Raw genomic sequence first — 22,640 nt, 5'->3', positions numbered from 1 at the left:
AACTGTGACTTACTCAAACTTTGGCTCTATAGTTTAATTCCAGAGATTGCTAGGGAGTAAATTGGCACTTCTGTGTGTTTGTAAAGTGAATTACCAAACAATGTTTCGCATTTCCAAATCCCTATCACACTTGTAATGTTTTACACAATTTAGGACTTAGTTGTATGTAGTCTTTTTTTTTTTTGGCCACACTTCGCGGCATGCTGGATCTTAGTTCCCTGACCAGGGATCGAACCTGCGCCCCCTGCAGTGGAAGCGCAGAGTCTTAACCAATAGACCACCAAGGAAGTCCCTGTATGTAGTCTTATATTGTTCACTATTTCCTTTCTGTACACTGTTTTTTATTATTTTCACGATATATTATAAATACTTTCAAATAAATATTTATCTAGCTTCTACAATGTGGAGGAGGACACTAAGCAAGGTGCCTCCAAGTTGACATAGGTGGCAAATATATAATCTCATAATCAGCACATTCAACGTGCTGATTTATATTTTATTAAAGAGAATAAGACAAGTTGACAAATAATTGCAGCCAGGAAAATTAAGATGTGAGGAGAACTTCATAAAGTGCTATGGGAATTCAGATGAGGGAAAACTGCCAAGTTAAGTCATTTTGTAGGTGGCATTTAAAATAGCCCTTAAAGGATGGGTTCACAGACAGAGATGAGTGTAGGTGGAAGTTGGGGCAATGGTATCTGCATAAACAAGAAAACATGGGGAAGGCTGAGAAAGGGAAGTGGTCCAGTTTGTCTGGAGCATCGAGTGTTATGCAGGAATAGTGGGGAACAAAGGGACATCTATCTGATACCATATCTGACCTTGAATGTCTGACTAAGGCATTTATACTTAATTCAGCTGACAGTGGACTGACATCAACTCCTGAATGGGGATGTGCCCCAATTGGAATTGTGCTTGGGGAGATTAATTATCCATAGTTCAGGGAAGCACAGTCCTAGAAGCAGGTGGCTATAAGTAGCAGGCACCTAGACTAGGCCAGGAGTCATAGCAACCTGGACTCTGGTGGCAGTTGGATTGGAAAGAAGAGACTGCTGGGGTGAATAGTCTTTGAGGAAAGGACAGTATGTGTCTTAGCATCTGGCAAAATGCCAAGCATGTAGTGTTCAGTAAGTAAAAGTCTGATACATGTCTCTGAGCCTTTGATCTTATAGTTCTTGCGGTTTATCTACATAAAAGGTAATATGCTTTTTGTTACTTTCCCCAGGACAATATTTTATTAATAACAAAGTTCTTATAGATCACTTTTTCTTTTTACTTTTTTAAGTCCACTGTGTTTTATTTACTGAGGTATAAATTTATATACCATAAAATGTACAAATCTTAAGTATACAGCTTAATATAATATAGTTTTTGTCTTTTTTCTTTCTGACCCCTTAAAATTTCTGATACTTGCTTTCCTAAAAAAGAAAATATATTAACTATATAATTCCACAATGTTACTTCCATAGATCTGATGATACAGAACATTAAAAGAAAAAAACTTGTGTGATTTACATCAGTAGTCATTGCAAAGCAGCTTTTATTCTTCATTGTTTGAGAACCATAGCACATATCCTGATAGGAAGTTGATTTGTGGAAAGAAGAATTACAAAGAAATGAATAGTCCTAGGAAAGCAAGTGAGATTAATTACTCTGTACAGCACTTTTAATTATGTGTCACCTGTTTTACCTTGTTTTTCTTTTCCAAAGTTGGAAGAAATCTTGTCAGTCCAGTCACCATGGCATATCAGAAGGGAGGCGTGCTTGCTTCTGGAATTGTAATGTATTTTTTTCTTCAAAATCAATTGCTTTCAAGAAAATATACAAACATCTGAAGCTAACACAACATTGTAGATTAACTATACTTCAATTTAAAAATGGTTAAAAATTTATTTCAAATAGAAAGAAAAGAAAATATACAATTTCCATTTGCTTCTATTTTCTATGATGAGCCATGATTTGGGATGTCAAGTTCTGTCAGGTTATTAAAATTCTGTTTGGGGAGATGTTTATTGTAAAACTTTTTATTATGAAGAATTTCAAATATATACAAAATTAGAGATAACAGTATAATGATCTATTATATGTCTATCTTACTGCAAATAAGCAAAAACAGGATTAAAAAATCCAACCCCCCAAACACACACACACACACACACACACACACATGAAGGAGTCAAGTCTTAGAGAGTTCACCAGCCAGTAAGTGGAGAAGCTGGGACTTGAACCCAGGTTTGGCAAACTCCAAAGTTCTTGCTCTCGTTTATTAGGGCATATAGCCTCAGTAAGTATGAAAAGAGGCCAGACCAAGTTACATTTCCATGTGGTTGTAATCAATGCTAAGGTTTGGAGCTGACCTACACTAAAATCTCAGGTCTACTGGTAGCCGTCCCAGAACACTGTTAGCTTTGTGTCTTCTTTTGCCACAGATCACATCTCCAGGAACCTAAGGGCAGCTAGGCAATGATGTCAGAATGAGAGATGTAGCTCCACCAACAAGAAACAATCTGGAGCTCATTAACCTACATGTAGCTTGTAATCTCCTCTCCCCAACCTTGCAACGGACTACTTCCTCCTACATTTAGTCTGCATTTGTCCTTCTCAAGGCCACCCTTGGTGTGTTTTTTTAACCTAGTTTAAAGGAGAGGTTGGAGCATCTGCTCTGGTGAGGGATGGAGAAGGATGATGGGCATGGAGAAAGCACCTTGCACATTTCTCCCCTCAGGTCTTAAGTCTGAACCCAGCCGTTTTTCTTGAGAGTAGTTAAATTAACCTAAAGCTGTTTACAACTAACTGATCAACATTTAACCAACGCTTTTTTACTGGATACTTGCCCTGTTTCTAGCACTGTGTGAAAAACTAGAAAAGAAAATACAAAGGAAATAAACAGCACACTCCCTACCTTTGAGTCATTTAGAGATTTAGGAAATGCACATAATGATGATTATACATACATTAAGGCTAAGGTCTTTGAAGTAAGGAGACTTCTGGATACCAGCCACACGATAAACTCTGCCTCATCTGCCCCACCTCCTATATAATGAAGAATGTGGTAAGAAGATAAATGCTAAAGAAGTTCAAAGAAAGGAGAGATCAGTAAAATTTTAGGTAATTGAAAAATGTGTCACAAAAGAGATAAAATTGAACATTGACCAGGAAACATGGTTAAAAGTTGGCTAAATAAAGGTAAGAAGCCACGGCATTCTAGATAATGTAAACATAGATGATGATTCCAAAAAATGGATAGTAGATGGTAATCAGTAATTCTTAGCTTGTTTGATGAGGAAAGTATATTGAATACTATGCATTGATCAAGACTAATTTTCTTCATTTATCTCATTGTTTTTGGTCTCTAGGATGGCTTTGTGTATTCTTTTCTTATTAAAGATACAAATTACAAAGTAGAGGATTTTCTTGAGGTTGAAGGGCCTGTGGAACATTTGATGTTTTCTCCCAGTTACAGAATGTTGCTGATTCAGACAGACAAGGTATGCTAGATGGTGGTTTCTTGACATGAAATTTAAGATATTATTATTATCATCATTGTATGACAGGAATGAAGGGCAGAGTGTGTTGCATAATGATACACTACTAGTCAGGACTCTTTAGCTTGCAAATGAAAAAATACCCAGTTTAAAAGACCTAAATAACAGAAGGATGTTTGTTTGTTTGTTTTTGTGTGTATAACTGAAAGCAAGCAAGGAATTGATATAAATCCAGGAGCTCCCATGAGGCTGCATGCCTTGTTTTTCTGCCATATCTTGGCTCTGTTTCCTCTCTGCTTCCTCCTTTTCTATGCAGACTCGCCCCTGTGGTGTCAAGAGAGCCTTCTGCAACTCCAATTTTGTATTTTTATCCTCTTGGTGACCCGGTAGAAAATACCAGTTGGAAAAAAATGTCCTGGAATCTAGACTCATTGTACTAACTTGGGTCACCTGTTTACCCCTGGGTCAAGTATTATGTCCAGAGGAATTCTAAACTCTCATTGACCAGGCCTAAGTCACATGTCTACCCTTGGACCCTGGGTAGAGTCAATCCACCCAAACATGAACTGAGACTGGGGTCATGGGTGGTTCTCTAAGGAAGACACAGGTTCTGTAAGAGAAGAAGGGAGGGAAATAAATACAGGTTAAAATCAAATGCCCACCTGAATTATACTGTTGGGAAGACTCCTAGGTCAGGATATATTAGTTTATATTGTTAGGCAATGATTTTAGATGAATTACAAGTAAAGTTCAATGATTTTCTGCCTAAAAGAAATTTAAATTTAAATATGGAAAGAGTTAAGTTTCTGTAATTACCAGAAGTTAAACTGTGCTAACGATGTTTTAATAAATGACAAATTTAAAATATCTATGGAGAACAGGAAACAATAAAAAAGTAACATAACAGAAGGGATAAAGACACAAATAGAAGTTCTAAAAAATAAAAATATACTAACAAAGAAAAAATTAAATGAATATGTCTGACAGAAGACTGGAGAATCAATGAATGGAAGATAGATCAGAAGAAGTTGTCCAGAATGAACCCAAGTGACAAAAGTATGGGAAATACAGAAGGGAGGGTAAGAGAAATGAATGATACAGTGAAAAGATCTAACATGTATTTGATTGGAATCCCAAAGAGGAGAGAGAGTGAGACAGAGGTAATATTTAAAGAGATATTTTCCAGAACTGATTAAATACATGAATTTACAGCTTCAAGAGGCCCAGTGAATCCCAGGCAGGAAAAATATACACACTTAGACTTAACAAAGTGAAATTTTTGAAAACCAAAGACAAAGAGAAAATCTTAAAGGCAGTCAGAGAAAAAAACAGATTATTTCAAAGGACTTTCAGTTACACTAACAGCTGACTACTCTGGCAATAATGTAAGTAAGAAACAGTGGAATGAGATCTTCCATGTAGTGCAGGGGTCAGGAAACTGTAGACCCATGGGCCAAAACCAGCCTGCTGCTTATTTTTGTAAATAAAGTTTTACTGGAACACAGTCAGACCCACTTGTTTATGTATTATCTATGACTGCTTTCACACTACAATGGTAGAATTAAGTAGTTGTGAGAGACCACATGGCCTGCAAAGCCTAGTATATTTACTAGCTGTCCTTTTATAGAAAAAGTTTGCTGACCCCTGATTTAGTGAAATAAGGTTATTACCACCCGGAATTCTATACTCAGGGAAAATAATTTTCAGTACAGGGGTAAAAAAAGACTTTCTAGATACTCCAGAATTGAGAGTTTGTTAGCACATCATCACTAGAGAAAATTCTAAAGAATGTACTTCAGGCAGAAGGAAAATGACCCCAGGTGGAAGGACTGGGATGCAAAAAGAATGAAGAGCAGTAGTAAATGTGTAGAGAAATGTAAGTGAACACTGACTGTATAAAACAGCACAAATAATTCAAAGTTGGGTTTAAAAATAACATTGAATTAAAATTCCAGACAACAATAATGTAAGATGGAGGGAAAGGAGTAAATGGAATAATGTATTTCAAGTTTATTTTATTTCCTGGGAAGAGAGTAAATGTTTTAAGTAACTTCTGATATTTATAAGCTAAGTATGCATGTTCTGACTGCTAAGGTAACCATAAAAGAACTGAAACATCAGATGAAATTTCCACATCATAGAGGGGGGAAGTGAAATGTTAAAAAAAAAAAAACAACGCAAAACAAGGTAAGAAAAGAGAGAAAAAGAAACACAAAACACATGAGAAAGTAGAAAGCATAAATTAAAATGTAATGTTTAATCTCAGATATACTAGTAATTACAATTAAAGCAAAACAGAATAGTTGGTCTAGTTAAAAGGCAAAGATTACCATATTTGATTAAAAAAGAATCCAGGGCTTCCCTGGTGGCACAGTGGTTGGGAGTCTGCCTGCCGATGCAGGGGACACGGGTTCGTGCCCTGGTCTGGGAGGATCCAACATGCTGCGGAGCGGCTGGGCCCATGAGCCATGGCCACTGAGCCTGCGCGTCCAGAGCCTGTGCTCCGCAATGGGAGAGGCCACAACAGTGAGAGGCCCGTGTACTGCAACAACAACAACAACAACAACAACAACAACAACAACAAAAAGGAATCCAAACCTAACTCTGCACTGTTTTCAAGTGACATATCTAAAGCATAAGATTGAAAGTAAATTTTAAGAAATACAGTAACATTGAAAATAAATTAAAAATTGAAAGTAAATTTAGAAAATGGGAAAAGATATATCATGCAAACATTAACCAAAAGAAAGCCTTTGGAGATATATTAATATTAGGCAAAAAAGACTTATAGGCAAAGTTCATTACTAAGAATAAATGGGCTTATTTTAGAATAGTAAAAGGTTAAATTCACTAGGAATACATAAACTTTTAAAATATATATGTGCCAAATAAAATAGCCTCAAAATATATAAAGCAAAACATGACAAAATGACAAGGAAAAACAAAATCATGATCTCAATAGGAGATTTTAATATACTTTTCTCAGTACATGATAGAATAGACTATGTGTACTCAACATAGCAGCCAAAGTGAGCAAAGCATCTCTCTCTACTACTCAGAGCCCTCCAGTGATTCCCCATGTTATTCTGAGTAAAAGCCAAAATCTTCACTATGCATTACAAGGCCCTTCATGATGTGGACTCCACTCCCCACACTGGCCTTATCTCCCACGACTCTTCTTCTTATTCACCCTGCTTCAGTCATGCTGGTCATCATGCGGCTTGCTTACACGCACCAGGCATGCTCCTCCCTCAGAGTGTTTGCACTGGCTGTTCCTTCTGTCTGGAATGCGTTTCCCACAGAATCCACATGAATCCCTTCCTCATTTCCTTCAAGGCTTTTCTCTAAACACACCTTCTCTGTAAAGCCTTTCTTGGACACTCAGTTTAGAATTTCACCCTCTTATTTGCCATGTCATATCCTCTTTCCCTGCTTTATTTTTTTCTTCTTATAATTATTGCTCTTTAACTTACAATATATATTATTTAGATATCTTATTCATTGGCCGAAGTCCCCAGTAGAATGTAAGCTCCATAAGGGCAGGGAACTTTTGTCTGTTTTGTCCTCTGATGCAGCCCCAGCATCCAGAGCTGTGTCTGGCACAGTGTATCCACTCAATATTTGTTGAAGGAATTAATGAAAGGTAAATTAATGAAAGGTAAAATCAGTAAATACCTACCAAATTTTAGACTTTACAGAGTTGTATTTTTTAGATAAACAGGAACGAAAATATTCATGTTTAACCTAAGTAAACTTGAAGAACTTGTGATCAGTTGAAAGCAGACTTCTTATTGCTAGTTAAATAAACATACCATATTACAGTTACTTGGCAGGGATGCATAATGTACAGGATAGATTTTTTGGAGAGGTGAATTTGGAACCTGAGTATGATAAACACGTCATAAGTAACAGCTTCAGCCACACCGCTACAATTTTCACAAATGTACATTTAAAAGTTTTTGTTAGTGCCCACCATGGTCTAGTATGTGGTAGAAGTTAGTTCATCTTAACAACTTTTCTGGTTTTCTACATTTTCCAAATTTTCTGCATAAGTAGACATTATTTTTAAAGTCAGGAAAAAGTGCTTTGATATGTATTGTAATCTTAAAAAAATGCTTGGAAATGGAGAAAAGAAGAAAGTCCTATTTATTGATTATTTTAATTGAGGAATGAATGAATGAATCAATAAACATTTATATTTTAAGCTCCTCAAGGTCAGGGCCTTACTGAGTTTATCTCTACTTTCCCACTACCTTTTCTCACACAGTGCCTTGTTCACAGTAAGCATTTAATAACTATTTGTTGAACTGAACACACAATTGCATTATTTTTTTCTTTTTTGGTATATTTACAGGGATCTATTTATATTTACACTTTTGATGAGGAGCCAACCTTTGAAAAACTCCTAGCGGCTTGTGATGGGAAATTTCAGGCAACAGACTTTATCACACCTGGAAATGAATACTGCATGGTAAGGAATATGGTATTGCTTCACAGTAGGATTTAAGGGTAAGATTTTGGAAGTTCATGTGCAATCTGTTGTAAATCCCTGCATTGGGATTGGGAGCACGAAGTCTTAACCACTGGACCACCAGGGAAGTCCCCCAAGCGTACTCTTGAAGATGTGGTAGAAATGCCAACCACTTCCATCATCAAATCTACTCCCCAGTTAGAATGACATCATCATATTGTGACTTCATAATATTAAGTCTCTGAACATGACCAAAGCAATTAAAATCTTAGGAGCCATCCTGTTTGTTTGTTTGTTTTTATTTTTTAAACTTTTTGTTTTATACTAGAGTGTAGTTAACAATGTTGTGATAGTTTCAGGTGTACAGTAAAGTGATTCAGTTATACATATACATGTATCTATTCTTTTTCAAATTCTTTTCCCACTTAGGTTGCTACATGATATTGAGCAGAGTTCCCTGTAGGAGCCATCCTGTTTGTATTCACCATCCAAGCTTTCCAAGCCAGATCGTTAAACACATTCATTGCTAATGAGTTGTCAACACTTATTAAACTATTAGTGTTTACTCTCTCAGAGTGATGCAGCCCGATCTGAAAATGAAAATGAAATAGTTGCCATGCACAAAACATGTATTCAGTCTACTTCGGAAAAAAAAAAAATTTCCCTCTACATGCAGAAAAGAAAATTTTTTTCTGGTGTTTAACTGCTTACTTTTAGTTGATCTCAAGAAACATATTTCAGTTTTCATATAATTCATCAACAAATCCATTAAGATTTTGGGAGTTCTAGCAAATAAAAAAATACATAGACTATGGAATAGGTAACACTTAAGGTTCCTTCCAATCTTCAGATTCTGATTATGTGATTTTTCTTCCAGATGTTCTCTGACAAGAGTTATGTCTGTTTTTAGGGTTGTTTCAACTCAATAAAAAAGTTTAATACAAGATTTTCATGTTTAGGATTTAGATACTTGATCCATAGTATCATGTTACCCACTCCCTAGTATTCAAGAAACAGAATTTAAATTGTATCACATTGCAGTTACTTTAAGCTGCTTTCAGTCTTGATCCTGTGAAAGAGTAAAATTTATCTGTAAAAATGAATATGAACTTTGGGTTTCCAGTCCAGCATGTAAAGAACCTCACAACAAGAAAAAGCTGAATTGAGCTTCCCTGGTGGTGCAGTGGTTAAGAATCCACCTGCCAATGCAGGGGACACGGGTTCAAGCCCTGGTCCGGGAAGACCCCACATGCCACGGAGCAGCTAAGCCCGTGCACCACAGCTACTGAGCCTGCACTCTCGAGCCCATGAGCCACGACTACTGAAGCCCGTGTGCCTAGAGCCCATGCTCTGCAACAAGAGAAGCCACCGCAATGAGAAGCCCGCACACCACAATGAAGAGTAGCCCCCACTTGCTGCAACTAGGGAAAGCCCATGCACAGCAACAAAGACCCAATGCAGCCAAAAATAAATAAATTAAATAAATTAATTAATATATCTTAAAAAGAAAAAAGCTGAATAAATTTAAAATCAACAATTCCTCTTAGACCCATCAGATAATTGAGGTCATAGGGAAAACCACTCCCCCCAAAATTATAGAGACAGACAGGCAGATGCAAAGAATTACAGCTTACTGGAGCAGATGCCCAGAAGTAGAAACCACCACTGGAGCCAGTACCCAGGTGGATTACAACTGGAGAAACTGCATATCTCAGACCAAAACAAGGACACCAGAGGAAATTTTAGTTTCTGACACATTCAGCTACAGCAATCAGTAAACACAGTCTAACTCCTAGCCAGATAAACATAAAACCTCACACTACAGTCTATTTAATTCATATTCTTTTACCCAGTACGTCATGTCCAGCTTTGAACAAAAATTATAAGGCATACTAAAAGACAACAACAGAAGAGATAGAGCAAGCGTCAGAACTAGACTCAGATATGACAGACACGTTGTAATTACCAGGCCAGAAATTTAAAACAAACTATGATTAATATACTAGGGATTCTTATGGAAACAGTGGACAACATGAAAGAATGACTGGATAATATGAGCAGAGATGTGGAAACTCTAAGAAAGAAAAAAGAAATATTAGAAATAAAAAGCAGTGTAACAGAAATGAAGAATGCCTTTGGTGGGCTCATCAATAGACTGAATTTTGCAAAGGAAAGAATCAATAAGCTTACAGAAATGTCAGTAGAACCTTCAACACTGAAATGCAAAAAGAAAAAAGAATGAAAAAGAAAGAACAGAATATCCAAGAACATGGGACAATTATAAATGGTATAACATACACATAATAGGAATAGCAGCAGGAGAAGAAAGGAAGGAAGGAACAGAGGAAATGTTTCACGTAATAATAGCTGAGAATTTTTCAAAATTAATGACAGATCCAGGAAGCTCAGAGAACACTAGCAGCATAAATACCAAAAAATCTACACCAAAGCTTGTTATATTCAAATGATAGAAAATCAAAAACAAAGTAAAAATTTTAAAAAAAATCCAAAGGGAAAAAAAACCTTACCCTTGAAGAAACAAAGATAAGAATCACAGTGGTCTGCTCTTCAGAAATCATGTAAGCAAAAGTAGAGTGAATATCTAAAGTGTTGAAAGAAAAAAAAAAAACCCAGGATTCTATATCCAGCAAAATTATCCTTCAAAAGTGAAGGAAAAAATATTTTCTGAGACACATAAAAATTAAGGGAATTTGTCACTAGCAGAACTGCCTTGCAAGGAATGTTAAAAGAAATTTTTCAGAGAGACCAGCAGGCAAAAGATCAAAATCACAGGTGAATTGAACAATACCATCAATCAACTGGATCTAATTGACATCTATAGACTACCTCATCAAATGATAGCATAATATACATTCTTCTCAAGCTCACATGAATTATTCACCAAAATAGATCACATTCTTGGTCATAAAACATACCTTAACCATTTAAAAGAAATACGTTCTCAGGCTACATGGAATTAAATTAGAAGTAAATAACAGAAAGGTAGCTGGAAACTCCCCCCCACCCCAAAATAATTGGAGAGTAAACAACACACTTCTAATAACACATGGCTCAAAGAAGTCTTAAGAGTAATTAAAAATTTGAACTAAATGAAAATGAATATACTACATATCAAGATTTATGGGATTTTGCAGTGAATACAGGGCTTAGAGGGAAATTTATAGCGTTCAATGCATATATTAGAAAAGAATGTTTAAGATCAATAATCTAAGCCCCCACTTTAGGAAATAGAAAAAAAAAATAAATCCAAAGTAAGCAGAAGAAAAGAAATAATAAAAATGAGAGCAGAATGCAATGAAACTAAAAATAGGAAATCAGTAGAGAAAATCTAAGAAACCAAAAGCTGGCTCTTTAAAAAGATCAATAAAATTGATAAACTTCTAGCCAAGTTAACGAGGCAGTGGGGAGAGGAGGGAGAGAGAGAGAGAGGAGATACAAATTACTAACATCAGAAATGAAAATTAAAGAGGGGTCATTACTACTGACCCCAGGGACATTAAGAGGATAATAAAAGAGTCCAGTCATCCTTCAGTATCCATGGGGGATTGGTTACAGGACTCCCCGTGGATACCAAAATGCACGAATGGTCAAGTCCTTTATATAAAATGGCATAGTACAGTCAGCTCTCCGTATCTGCAGGTGCAGAACCCACAGATACAGATACCCACAGATACAGAGGGCCAACCATATTATGAACAACTCTGTGCCTACAAATTTGATAGTTTAGATGAAATGGACCAATTCTTTGAAAGGTGTAATCTACCAAAACTCATACAAGGAGAAATAAATAATCTGAGCCTATATCTATTAAATACATTGAATAAATAATTAATAATAACATTACAAAACAAAACCTCTCAGCAAACAACAAATAGTGGGTAACTTCTTCAGTCTGATAAAGGACATCTTTAAAAAAGAAAACCTTAATGAAATCAACTGGAAGTCCTAAATGCAATAAGACAAAAAAAAAAAAAAAGGGGGACGTGGGGAATAAAAGGTATTAAGATTGTGAGGGAAGAAATAAAACTTTGTTCTTAGATGACCTGATTGTCTATGTAGAAAATCCCAGAGAATCAATAAAAAATCCTTCTGGAGCTAAGTGATTATAACAAGGTTGCAGGGTGCAAGTTTAATATACAAAAGTCAATTGCTTTCTTATACAAGCAGTGAAGAATTGGAATTTGAAATTTACTACCACACAATAGCATTTACGTTAGCACTGAAAAAGTAAAATAGGAATAAATCTAACAAAATATGTACAGGATACATATGATAAAAACTATAAAACTCTGATGAAAGAAATCAAGATCTAAATAAATGCATAAATATTTCATGTACATGGGTAAGAAGACTCAGTATTATTAAGATGTCGATTCTTTCTAACTTGGCTTATAGATTCAATGCAATTCCGATCAACATCCCAGTAAATTATTTTGTGGATATCAATAAACTGATTCTAGAACTTACTGATTCTAGAACTTACTGATTCTAGAACTGATTCTAGAATTGGGTAGGACTAACACTACCCAATTTCAATATTTACTATAAAGCTACAGTAATCAAGACAGTATGGTATTTGTGAGAGAATAAACAAACAGATCAATGGAACAGTATCTTGAAATATAGTCAACCGACCTTTCACAAATATGCAAAAGCAATTTAATTGAGAAAGCATAGTTTTTTTCAACTAATGGTGCAGGAGGAAGTGGACATTCACATGCCAAAAAAGAAAAAAAATCTAGTCACAGATCTTACACCCTTCACAAAAAATTAACTCAAAATGGATTGTAGACCTAAATGTAAAATACGAAAACTATAAAACTCCTAGGAGATAACAAAGGAGAAAAATCTAAGTGACCTTGGGTTTGGTAATGACTTTCTAGACACAACACCAAAAATGCAATCCATGAAAGAAAAAATTGATAAGCTGGACTTCATCAAAATTAAAGACTTCTGCTCTGCAAAAGACACTGTCAAGAGAAAGAAAAGACAAAGCACAGGCTGGAAGAAAAATCTTTGCAAAACATATATCTGATAAAATACTGGTATCCAAAATATACAAAGAACTATTAAAACTCAACAATAAGAAAATAACCCCATTGAAAAATGGGAAAAAAATCTGAATAAACACCTTAACACAGAAGATATATAGGTGGAAAGTAATGATGAAAAGATGTTCAACATTTTTCGTCATCAGAGAATTGCAAATTAATACTACATACCTATTAGAATGTCTAAAATCCAAAACACTGACAATACAAAGTGCTAGTGAGGATATGGAGCAGCAGAAACCCTCATTCACTACTGAGGCAAAATGGTACAGCCACTTTGGAAGACAGTTGGCAGCTTCTACAAAATTAAACATACTCTTACCATATGATTCAGCAATTGGGCTTCTTAGTGTTTACCCACATTAGTTGAAATTTTATGCCCACACTAAAATCTGCATGTGAATGCTTATAGCATCTTTATTCATAATTGCCAAAACTTGGAAGCAATCAAGATGTCCTTCAATAAGAGAATGAATAAACAAACTGTGGTACATCCATACAATGGAATATTATTCAGTACTAAAATGAAATGAGCTATAAAGCCATGAAAAGACATAGAGAAACCTTAAATGCATATTGCTATGTGAAAGAAGGCAATCTGAGAAAGCTGTATGGTTCCCTCTGTAAGACATTCTGGACAAGGCACAATTGTGGAGACACTAAAAACAATCAGTGGTTGCCAGAGGTTCAGTGGGGAGGGAGGGAGGGATGAAGAGGTGAAGCATAGAGGATTTTTAGGGCAGTGAAACTATTCTGTATGATACTGTGATGGTGGTTACATGTCATCGTACGTTTGTCAAAAACCCATAGAATGTATAACACAAAGAGTAAACCCTAATGTAAACTATGGCTTTAGTCCATAACACTGTATCAATATTGGCTCATCAATTCTAACAAATATACCACAATAGTGCAAGTTGTTAGTAACAGGGAAAATTGTATGGATATTGGGAAGGGCAGGGAGGGAAGTGCAACTCTCTACTTTCTGCTCAAATTTTCTGTAATCCTAAAACTGCTCTTTAAAGCAAAGTCTATTAATTTTTTAAAATACCAATTGTGATTTTCTATTTCTAGGCTTATTCACTAGGAAATTCATTGAATTTCCAAGTAACTTATTTCAATTATGTTACACAGAAAAAAAAAACTTTATTTCACTTTTCTAATCCTAATTAGTTATTATGTGTTACTTAAATTGCATTAAAGGTAATAGTTAATATTTGTTCAAATCAGAAGTATTGACGTTGAAATTGTAATTTTAATCCACATAAATAAAATGAAATTTTATACTAAATCATCGGATTGACATACTAGAAGGGAATTTAGAACATACTCCCATAGCAAAGTCTTGTTTTCCATTTGAGTTTTCTTTTTCTTTCTTTTACAGACTCTCACACAGTCAGGAGAAGTTTGTGTTTGGGGTATAGAGGATGGTGCTTGTGTCAGCAGGATTTATCTGAATATCCCAGTAAGTGTGCCTTATAAATGAATTTAAAAATATATATATTGAATTCTACTCCAACCTACTTTTTCATATTCACATGTCAATAGTCTGTGGAAATACTCATTACAGAGGCCTTATTGCATTTTTACCTTGTATATTAGAGTAATTCTTGTGTATAAAGTATATTCCACAGCCCAGAGGGTGGAACATAAGGTACTCTATTGGTGTATGGGAAAGAACAAGATTTTCTGTGGTGGTAGTTATTCCTGAAACCCTAATGGTTTATATCTCACTCAGGCTGTAAGTTCATTGTGGATTGACAGGTTCTCTGCTCCACATGGCCTTTCAGGGAACAAAGTCGACAGAGGCTCCACCAGCTAATAGCTCCTCAGTGCCATGGTATGGGAAGAGTGCTGGAAGGTCTTGAATTAGCAATTAAGTGCTTTTACTAAAAAATGATACATCTCCTTGGCCATAACTAGATAAATGACCCCATCTAACCTCAAGAGGATTGGTTAGAAATGAAAGAAAGGGACTTCCCTGGTGGCGCAGTGGATAAGAATCTGCCTGCCAATGCAGGGGAACATGGTTTCAAACCCTAGTCTGGGAAGATCCCACATGCCGCGGAGCAACTAAGCCCATGCGCCACAACTGCTGAACCAGCGCTCTAGAGCCTGCGAGCCACAACTACTGAGCCTGCGTGCCACAACTACTGGAGCCCGCGTGCCACAACTACTGAAGCCCGCGTGCCTAGAGCCCACGCTCCACAACAAGAGAAGCCACCACAATGAGAAGCTTGCACACCGCAATGAACAGTAGCCCCGCTCGCCAAAACTAGAGAAAGCCCGTGTGCAGCAACAAAGACCCAGTGCAGCCAAAAATAAATTAAAACAAACAAATGAAAGAAAAGTACCACTCTAACCAACATGAACCAAAAATTAAGAAGTGGGGGTTATTGACTCAATCAACTATAAAGTATAGAGTTTGTCTGGGCTCAGCTGTGGCTTGATCTAGCAACTCAAATGATATTACCAAGGATCTTGTTTTCCTCTCTGTCTGTATACTATGTCTTTAGTTTCATCTTAGGCTTCATTTAGTGGTACCCAAATGCCACAGGTACCAACGTCACATCAGATCATCAGGGAAGAAAGCCTCCTACAGTGGGAGGAGGAAGAGAAAAGGTTTCTCCTTTTCAGAAGGCTTAGTAAATACCTCCTAATATCTTAATAATAACCCTGAACTAATCACTGTAGACAGGGGGATGAGAAATGCTAACTGGCTTAAAGTCAGCCAGGAAATGGGAGTCAGATCTGTTCCACTCAGCCCTGAAAATAGGGGAGAGATGGTTTCTCAATGGATATTCAAGAAATTTTCCAGAAGGAAGGTGTGTTGATGCTGGGTGGCAAACCACAATTCCTTACCTAAGCCTAACCCTAGCCTACCATAAGGTGATACCATTCTTTCCACCATGTTCATGGTGCATTTTACATAAAATAATATTTTAAAAAATATAAAAAGACCAAGAAACAGTGGTAATGCTATTTTTTCTTAAATTATCATTTTCTGTATTACACAGTTCTAAATGAGATATGGATCTTGGTAGTAGGAAGAGAAGTTACAATCCTTCTCTGTTATAAATTAAAATCTCAGTTATAATACAAGATGAAGCATCATACTTCACATAAGAGGATACAAGATGCAAAAGGATGCAAGAGGATTACAAGATGCATAAAATTCAGTGAGATAAAAAACTCATCCTAAAAAGTAAAGATAAAAATTCTTACCTGAAAGAATATGTGTAGATTCCATAATCTATGTGACAAGTTTATATGTATTCATTTCTGTTAGAATTACTAGAACTAGAAAAATCTTAAAGCTCATCTGATCACACCTTTTACAGATGAGAGACATAGAGATGTTTAACAACCCACCCAAGGGTCTGTATAATCAGGACTTACCTTGCACTTCCTGGCTAAGGAGGGATATAGGTACCACCAAAAGACCCTCTTTCTGCTTCAGATATCTTCCCTTCTTCTGATCAGAGGGGAGAGATTCGGACGACTGTCACAGGTAATTAGACAACCCTTCATTGAGCTCCAAACCAGGCATTGTACATTCATGTAGTTCAGCTCTTATTGGGGAGAGTCAGTGGTTTCTCCTTACTGGAGGATACTGCTGCCCCGTGGGGAAATGATAAGTGGATTGACCCAGCAGTGCTGAGGCCAGATCTCCCTGCCTGTGCTGGGGACTGTGCTCCCCATGAACATTTTAGGCAGTGGTCCTTAGAGAACCCTGCTCAGCATCATGATGGCAGGATGCATGAACACTACTAGCTTCCCCTGATGGTGCCTGCTAGGGTAACTAAGACCCCTCCAAATATTGCTGTACATATTTAGCCTAGTCCACAATAGCCCTGGAATGGAGGGTAATTTCAACTGATTATTTTGAGGAAACACAGACACACGTACACACACACACACACACACACACACACACACTGAGATCTCCCATAAAGGCTTTTAGCTAAAAAAACCCTCACCACTTCGTTTCCAGTTTCATACTGAGATACCACTAAAGATTCAAACTGGTTAAGGCTTGGAAAATTCACTTTAAAAAACAAAATGAAAACCTGCTCAATGGGGAAACTGTGCATTCTAAATGGGGCAGGACACCTGAGTTTTCCTCTGAGCTTTGTTACAAGCTATGGGATCCTGGGGCAAATTGCTACATTTTTCTTTGCCTCCGTTTTCTAGTCTGCAAAACAATGATCTCTTTAAGATCTTTTCTATTTCTAACATTCCATTATTTTATTCAAAACAAACTACAAAATGTAATTATGTTACCACCCCTTTCGAGTTGGGCCCCAGTAGGGGTCCTCTTCTCAGGTGTTGCCCGTGCCAATCGATTGAGACTGAGTTTGGTTCAGAAACAAAGGAAAGTTTTATTCTTTGATCGGAGAACGGAGAGGTGGGAGCTCTCGCTCTAGAGCACAGGTTTTTGGGACGGGGGATGGGTGGGGATGCTCTATATGGTTCTCCTCATTGCGGGGACGGGGTGGGGGGGTTGGAGCTCTCGCGGGGCTAGTGCAGCTGTGCTGCTCTGGCTTCACATCCAAGTTCTGGGTGCAGTGTCTCTGCGCACTGCCTGCCACTGCCGCCATCTTGAATTGCGGTGTCATTGGCAGCGCTTCTCCACACGGCCACGGAGTCGAGGTGTCACTTTCCTGGTCTGAAGTGCTGGGTGCAAGACTGCGGCACACAGCACCCTATGAGCAAGTGAAACTAGATGAAGCACAACAGAAGAGGCTAGACCTTATCACCTAGATTCCATCTTATTTTTCCCGGGAAACCCAGTGGGCTTTGTCAGTGACAACTATAGAGGAATGAATCTGATTCCTTAAGTATCATGACAAAAAATTTATTCCCTTAGACATCGTCTTCTGTAAATGATCGCGACATAAGCAGGAATCTGTGATGCATTTCTTTGGTGACAGGCCACATGGTCCAGTGATATATTGGGTTGGCCAAAAAGTTCTGTAACATCTTATGGAAAAACCCAAACAAACTTTTTGGCCAACTCAATAGTTATTTTCTTAAGTCTTCCTCAGTTATGCCAGCATCTCAGGATCTACCGTTATCCAGCAGTTGAATGCTGATTTTTAAAAATTGCTAACATTCTATAAAGATGTCCAAAAGATGCTAGGGATATATTTTAAATTTCTTATTTTATTTTTCATTATTATCAGGTATAATAATTTTGCAATCATTTAAGGATAGAAATGAAGCCATGGTTTAAAGTTCAAGCAATTTCCTTATATTTTTATCATTCTAATTTTAGGATGAAAGAGGAGGATGTACAGATTGCTGTGACTTCTTATGCTATCGATTAGCTGAAGAATGTTGAGTGTATAATTTGTAATACCACACACTTGCCACTCTTCTTGTTCTGCAGGCTTTTCAAATAAACTGTAGAATTCTTATGTGAGGGAGAGCAGGTTTCATTTTCTGGCACAGTGAAGTTGAGCATCTGGGGGGTTATTTTATTTTATTTTATATTGAAGTGTAATTGATTTACAATACTGTGTTATTTTCAGGTGTACAGCATAGTGATTCAGTATTTTTGCAGGTTATACTCCATTATAAGTTATTACAAGATAGCAGGTATAATTCCCTGTGCTCTACAGTATACCCTTGTTGCTTATCTGTTTTATGTATAGTAGTTTATGTCTGTTAATCCCATACCCCTAATTTGTCCCTCCCTCCTTGTCTCTTCCCTTTGGTAACCACTAGTTTGTTTTCCATATCTGTGAGTCTGTTTCTGTATGGCGTTTATTTTAAACAGGCAACAGTTCTGGCTTGCTGTCCCTCCTCCCTCTCTGCAGCCGTGGGGACCAAGGGTGGCTTTGTCCACTTCCTCGACATCCAGGACGTTGAATCCCCTCACTCAGTTCATAAGGCCTATCTCTCTGAATCGCCCGTGCAGTACCTCCTGTAAGTAATGCCTGCTTCTGACAGCAACTTTGTCAGGCTTGTCTGTTGAGAATTCCAGTGAAGCCCTAATTTCTTTTAATTTTAAGTTTTACATGTATTGTTTTGAAAATTAATATATTGACTCGGTTCTACCTTCAGGAAGTACAGAGCAGTGTATGGTAAAGTTTCCCATGCTTGTCCCTGAATACCCAGTTCTCCTCGCTGGAGGCAGCCTGTTACCAATTTCTCATGTCTTTTTTCTGGATATATTTTATTCATAAACAAGCAAAAAAGATAAGTACTTCCTTTTAATTATATGAATACATATCAAGCACTTAGAGTGTGCCAAGCACTTCTGTTGTATTAACTTCATGAGATAGATATTCTTATTGTGTCCATTTTAGAGATAAGGAAGATGATGCACAAAGAATTTAAATAATAATTAATATTACATGCATAGTAAATGGCAAGTTTTAGGATTTGAACCGAGGCAATTGGGCTCCAGAGTCATTGCCTTGGCTCTTACAGGGCAGCAAACCATATACAATGTTCTGCACCTCAATTTTTTTTTTTTCCACTTAATGGTATGTCTTAGAGAAAGTCTTCTATCCACACATGAAGACCTTCCTCATTCTTTTTTACAGCTACATAGCATTCCATTATATGGGTATACCATAATTTTTAAAAGACAGTATGCTGATGGACATTTAGTTGATTTCAATTTTTTTTTTTTTTTTTTTTTTTGCTGTACGCGGGCCTCTCTCTGTTATGGTCTCTGCCGTTGTGGAGCACAGGCTCCGTACGCGCAGGCTCAGCGGCCATGGCTCACGGGCCCAGCCGCTCCGCGGCATGTGGGATCTTCCCGGACTGGGGCACGAACCCATGTCCCCTGCATCGGCAGGTGGACTCTCAACCACTGTGCCGCCAGGGAAGCCCAATTTCAAATTTTTTGAAGCAATACTTTTAAGAAGACAGCATAGAGCATTGGATTTAGATTCATGTTATTATTCTTTCTTTCGTTATATCATAATAGTAAGTATTAATAAGAAATGACATTTATGCCCTGCTTTACAGCTCGAGGTGCTGTCACACACTGTAGCTTATTGAGTGTGATATTTGCCCCACATTCAGAAAAGTATTATGCTTGTTCCTATTTCACAAGTGAGATAATTTAGGTTCAGAGAGGTTAAGGGAAGCATTTGCCCAAGGTTGCTCAACTAGTGCCGGGAGGAGCTGGGTTTCCACCATCTGTGTTGTTCCTCCAAGCTCTGCTGCCTCTGGCTCAGTGGGGAAGGATCTGTAGTCTCCCTCCATTTACATTCTGCTCCTCTGTACTGTACTTTTTGGTGCTCCTTTTTCAGATCTTTCTCTCTTACCCTAATTTGCATTTCCCACTTGTTCCAATTTGATGATAGGATAGAAACATTTCACTACATTCTTCCTCTTTCTGCCAGGATGGGTACTGAGAGGCATTGGAATGTTCCACTCATCACTACTTTGACAATTGCTTATGTCCACTTGAAATATTAAGAAAGCTTTACTGTCATATTTCATTTACTTATGATGAAATAGTTAGCCATTTTTAGTGAATCTTCTTGACCATGTACTTGTAAGTTGCAATTGGGAAACAGTATTAGCCTAGAATGTAATGATTGCATTTATATATAATCACTCGCCTTTTATAAGGTCTGATAATATTAAAAATCACAAACCATAAGAATAGCTGGTTTTGGATGTATCTCCATGCTGTCATTCAATAAATTTGTTTACCATCTTATTAGTGAAACAAGTAGAATCTGATAATCAGATTTCTTCTTTTCTAGGTATGACCAGAGAGGAATATATCTATTAGTTGGAACATCAGAAGGACACGTCTTTGTTATCGATGCCAAACCCTCAAGCTTATTTCAGATTCTTGGATTCATAGGTACTCATGTAGAATGCTTATTAACTTAAAATATTGGTCACTTTATTCCAAAGAATTTAAAGTTGTGAAAATGGGGCTACGGTGAAACAATTACTTGTAGCATGTTTTCTAAAACAGAGATATTTAAATAACTGTTCAAAGTTACTTAAGAGAATTCCCACATCATATTTAGAGGTTTCGGTACATGTACTTGGTATATAGTTGATGGTAAATAAATCTTCTTGAATCAGTTAATGAATTAATGAAATGGCTAAATGTTTCTAATGTTACTACAAAGGAACGTTGGGTTGGTTTATCCCTGAAATACTTTTTAAATAACATTTGATCTCTATTTAATTAAGATATCCAAAGAAAGTTTTGTTCCATGCATCTTTAGAGTTTCCTCTTTAAACAAAATGACATCCAGCTTTTGCAGTAATGTGCATCCAAACGCCCAGGTAAACCACAGATTTGGTAGGTGAAATAGCGCTTAGGTGATAAATAATAAGAACTAATACTTTTCTTTCTGGCTTTACATACCAAATATGTATGTATATTTTAAAATCTATGTATTGATTTTTAAAAATTGAGTGCCTGCTAGGTGTAAGATGCTGAACCTAGGCTCTGTAGGAGCATCGAAAGGTCAAGGAGACAATTTAGTGGAAGAGTAATAGCAGAGATCTGTATAGGCTCAGGGGAAGAAGCAATTAATTCTGCCATGTGTGAAGAAAGGAGTGGAAGTGATGGGGTGGCACAGAGGACTGGGGGAGAGTTTTCCAAAGACTTAAAGTAGTGGAGGATGGGGCTTGTTGGTATTCTAGCTTGGGACAAAAGTTTGAGCAAAGGCACTTGGAATGGTAAGAAGTCTAGTGTAACAGGTAAATAAGAGTTTACTAGATGATGATCATGGTGAAAAAGTCTGAAAGAAAGTGGAGCACGCTGAACTTCATTCCAAGGAGTCTGGACTTTGTTCTGTAGTTAATGACACATCATCAGATGTTTTCAAGATGGGACTGGTGTGATTTGACTTGGTTTTTAGAGGATGACTCTGGCATCACTGTGAAGGCTGGAGCAGAAAGGCAAGAGAATGGAATAAAAAAGACGAGTTAGGAAACTATAATATTACAGTAACTTAGGCAAGAAATGATATTAATCATAACAATAGCCAACATTTATTGAGGGATTCCTTGCCATGTGATAGCCAGTATTCTAAGTACTTGGCATGTGTTAATTCATTTAATTCTTACAGACAACTTTTATGAGGTAGAGACTACTGTTATGCCCAATTTAAACATAAGACAATTGAGGTACAATGAGGTTAAGTATTTGTTCAAAGCCGTGAAGGTAGGTGGTGGTGGAGCCAGGACTCAGACTCAGGAAGACCGACTTCAGGGCTTGTGCTCTTTTCCACAATGTACGAGGCCATGCAGCAGTCATGGGAAGAGAAAGGAGGGGACAGCTCTGAGTGATGGAATTGGTAGGACTTGAAAATTGATTATATGTGAAAGGGAGTGATCAGCAATGACTCCAAAGTTTCTAACCTGGATGGTGGAAGTTTGTGCTGTCATCAGTTGAAGTAAAAACTCAGGGAAAGGCTTCCCTGGTGGCGCAGTGGTTGAGAGTCCGCCTGCTGATGCAGGGGATATGGGTTCGTGCCCCTGTCCGGGAAGATCCCACATGCCACATGCCGCGGAGCGGCTGGGCCCGTGAGCCATGGCTGCTGAGCCTGCGCGTCTGGAGCCTGTGCTCCGCAATGGGAGAGGCCACAACGGTGGGAGGCCCACGTACCGCAAAAA

The 22,640-nt window shown here is 37.4% G+C and overlaps 1 protein-coding gene across 1 annotated transcript in view; it reads left to right on the top strand.

Moving 5' to 3' along the window:
- CFAP43 (cilia and flagella associated protein 43) overlaps positions 1-22,640 on the top strand; it is a 98,714-nt gene that overhangs the window by 22,488 nt on the left and 53,586 nt on the right. Inside the window, exons 7-12 of the mRNA XM_029244562.1 lie at positions 1,711-1,778; positions 3,357-3,488; positions 7,840-7,956; positions 14,413-14,493; positions 18,811-18,959; positions 20,762-20,865. Coding sequence (XP_029100395.1) covers positions 1,711-1,778; positions 3,357-3,488; positions 7,840-7,956; positions 14,413-14,493; positions 18,811-18,959; positions 20,762-20,865 — 651 coding nt within the window. The remainder of the gene's footprint in view (positions 1-1,710; positions 1,779-3,356; positions 3,489-7,839; positions 7,957-14,412; positions 14,494-18,810; positions 18,960-20,761; positions 20,866-22,640) is intronic.

The sequence above is a fragment of the Monodon monoceros genome, unplaced genomic scaffold (genome assembly GCF_005190385.1).
Source record: "Monodon monoceros isolate NGI ecotype Baffin Bay Population unplaced genomic scaffold, NGI_Narwhal_1 Super_Scaffold_4, whole genome shotgun sequence".
NCBI lineage: Eukaryota > Metazoa > Chordata > Mammalia > Artiodactyla > Monodontidae > Monodon > Monodon monoceros.
This window is presented reverse-complemented; position numbering and strand designations above follow the sequence as displayed.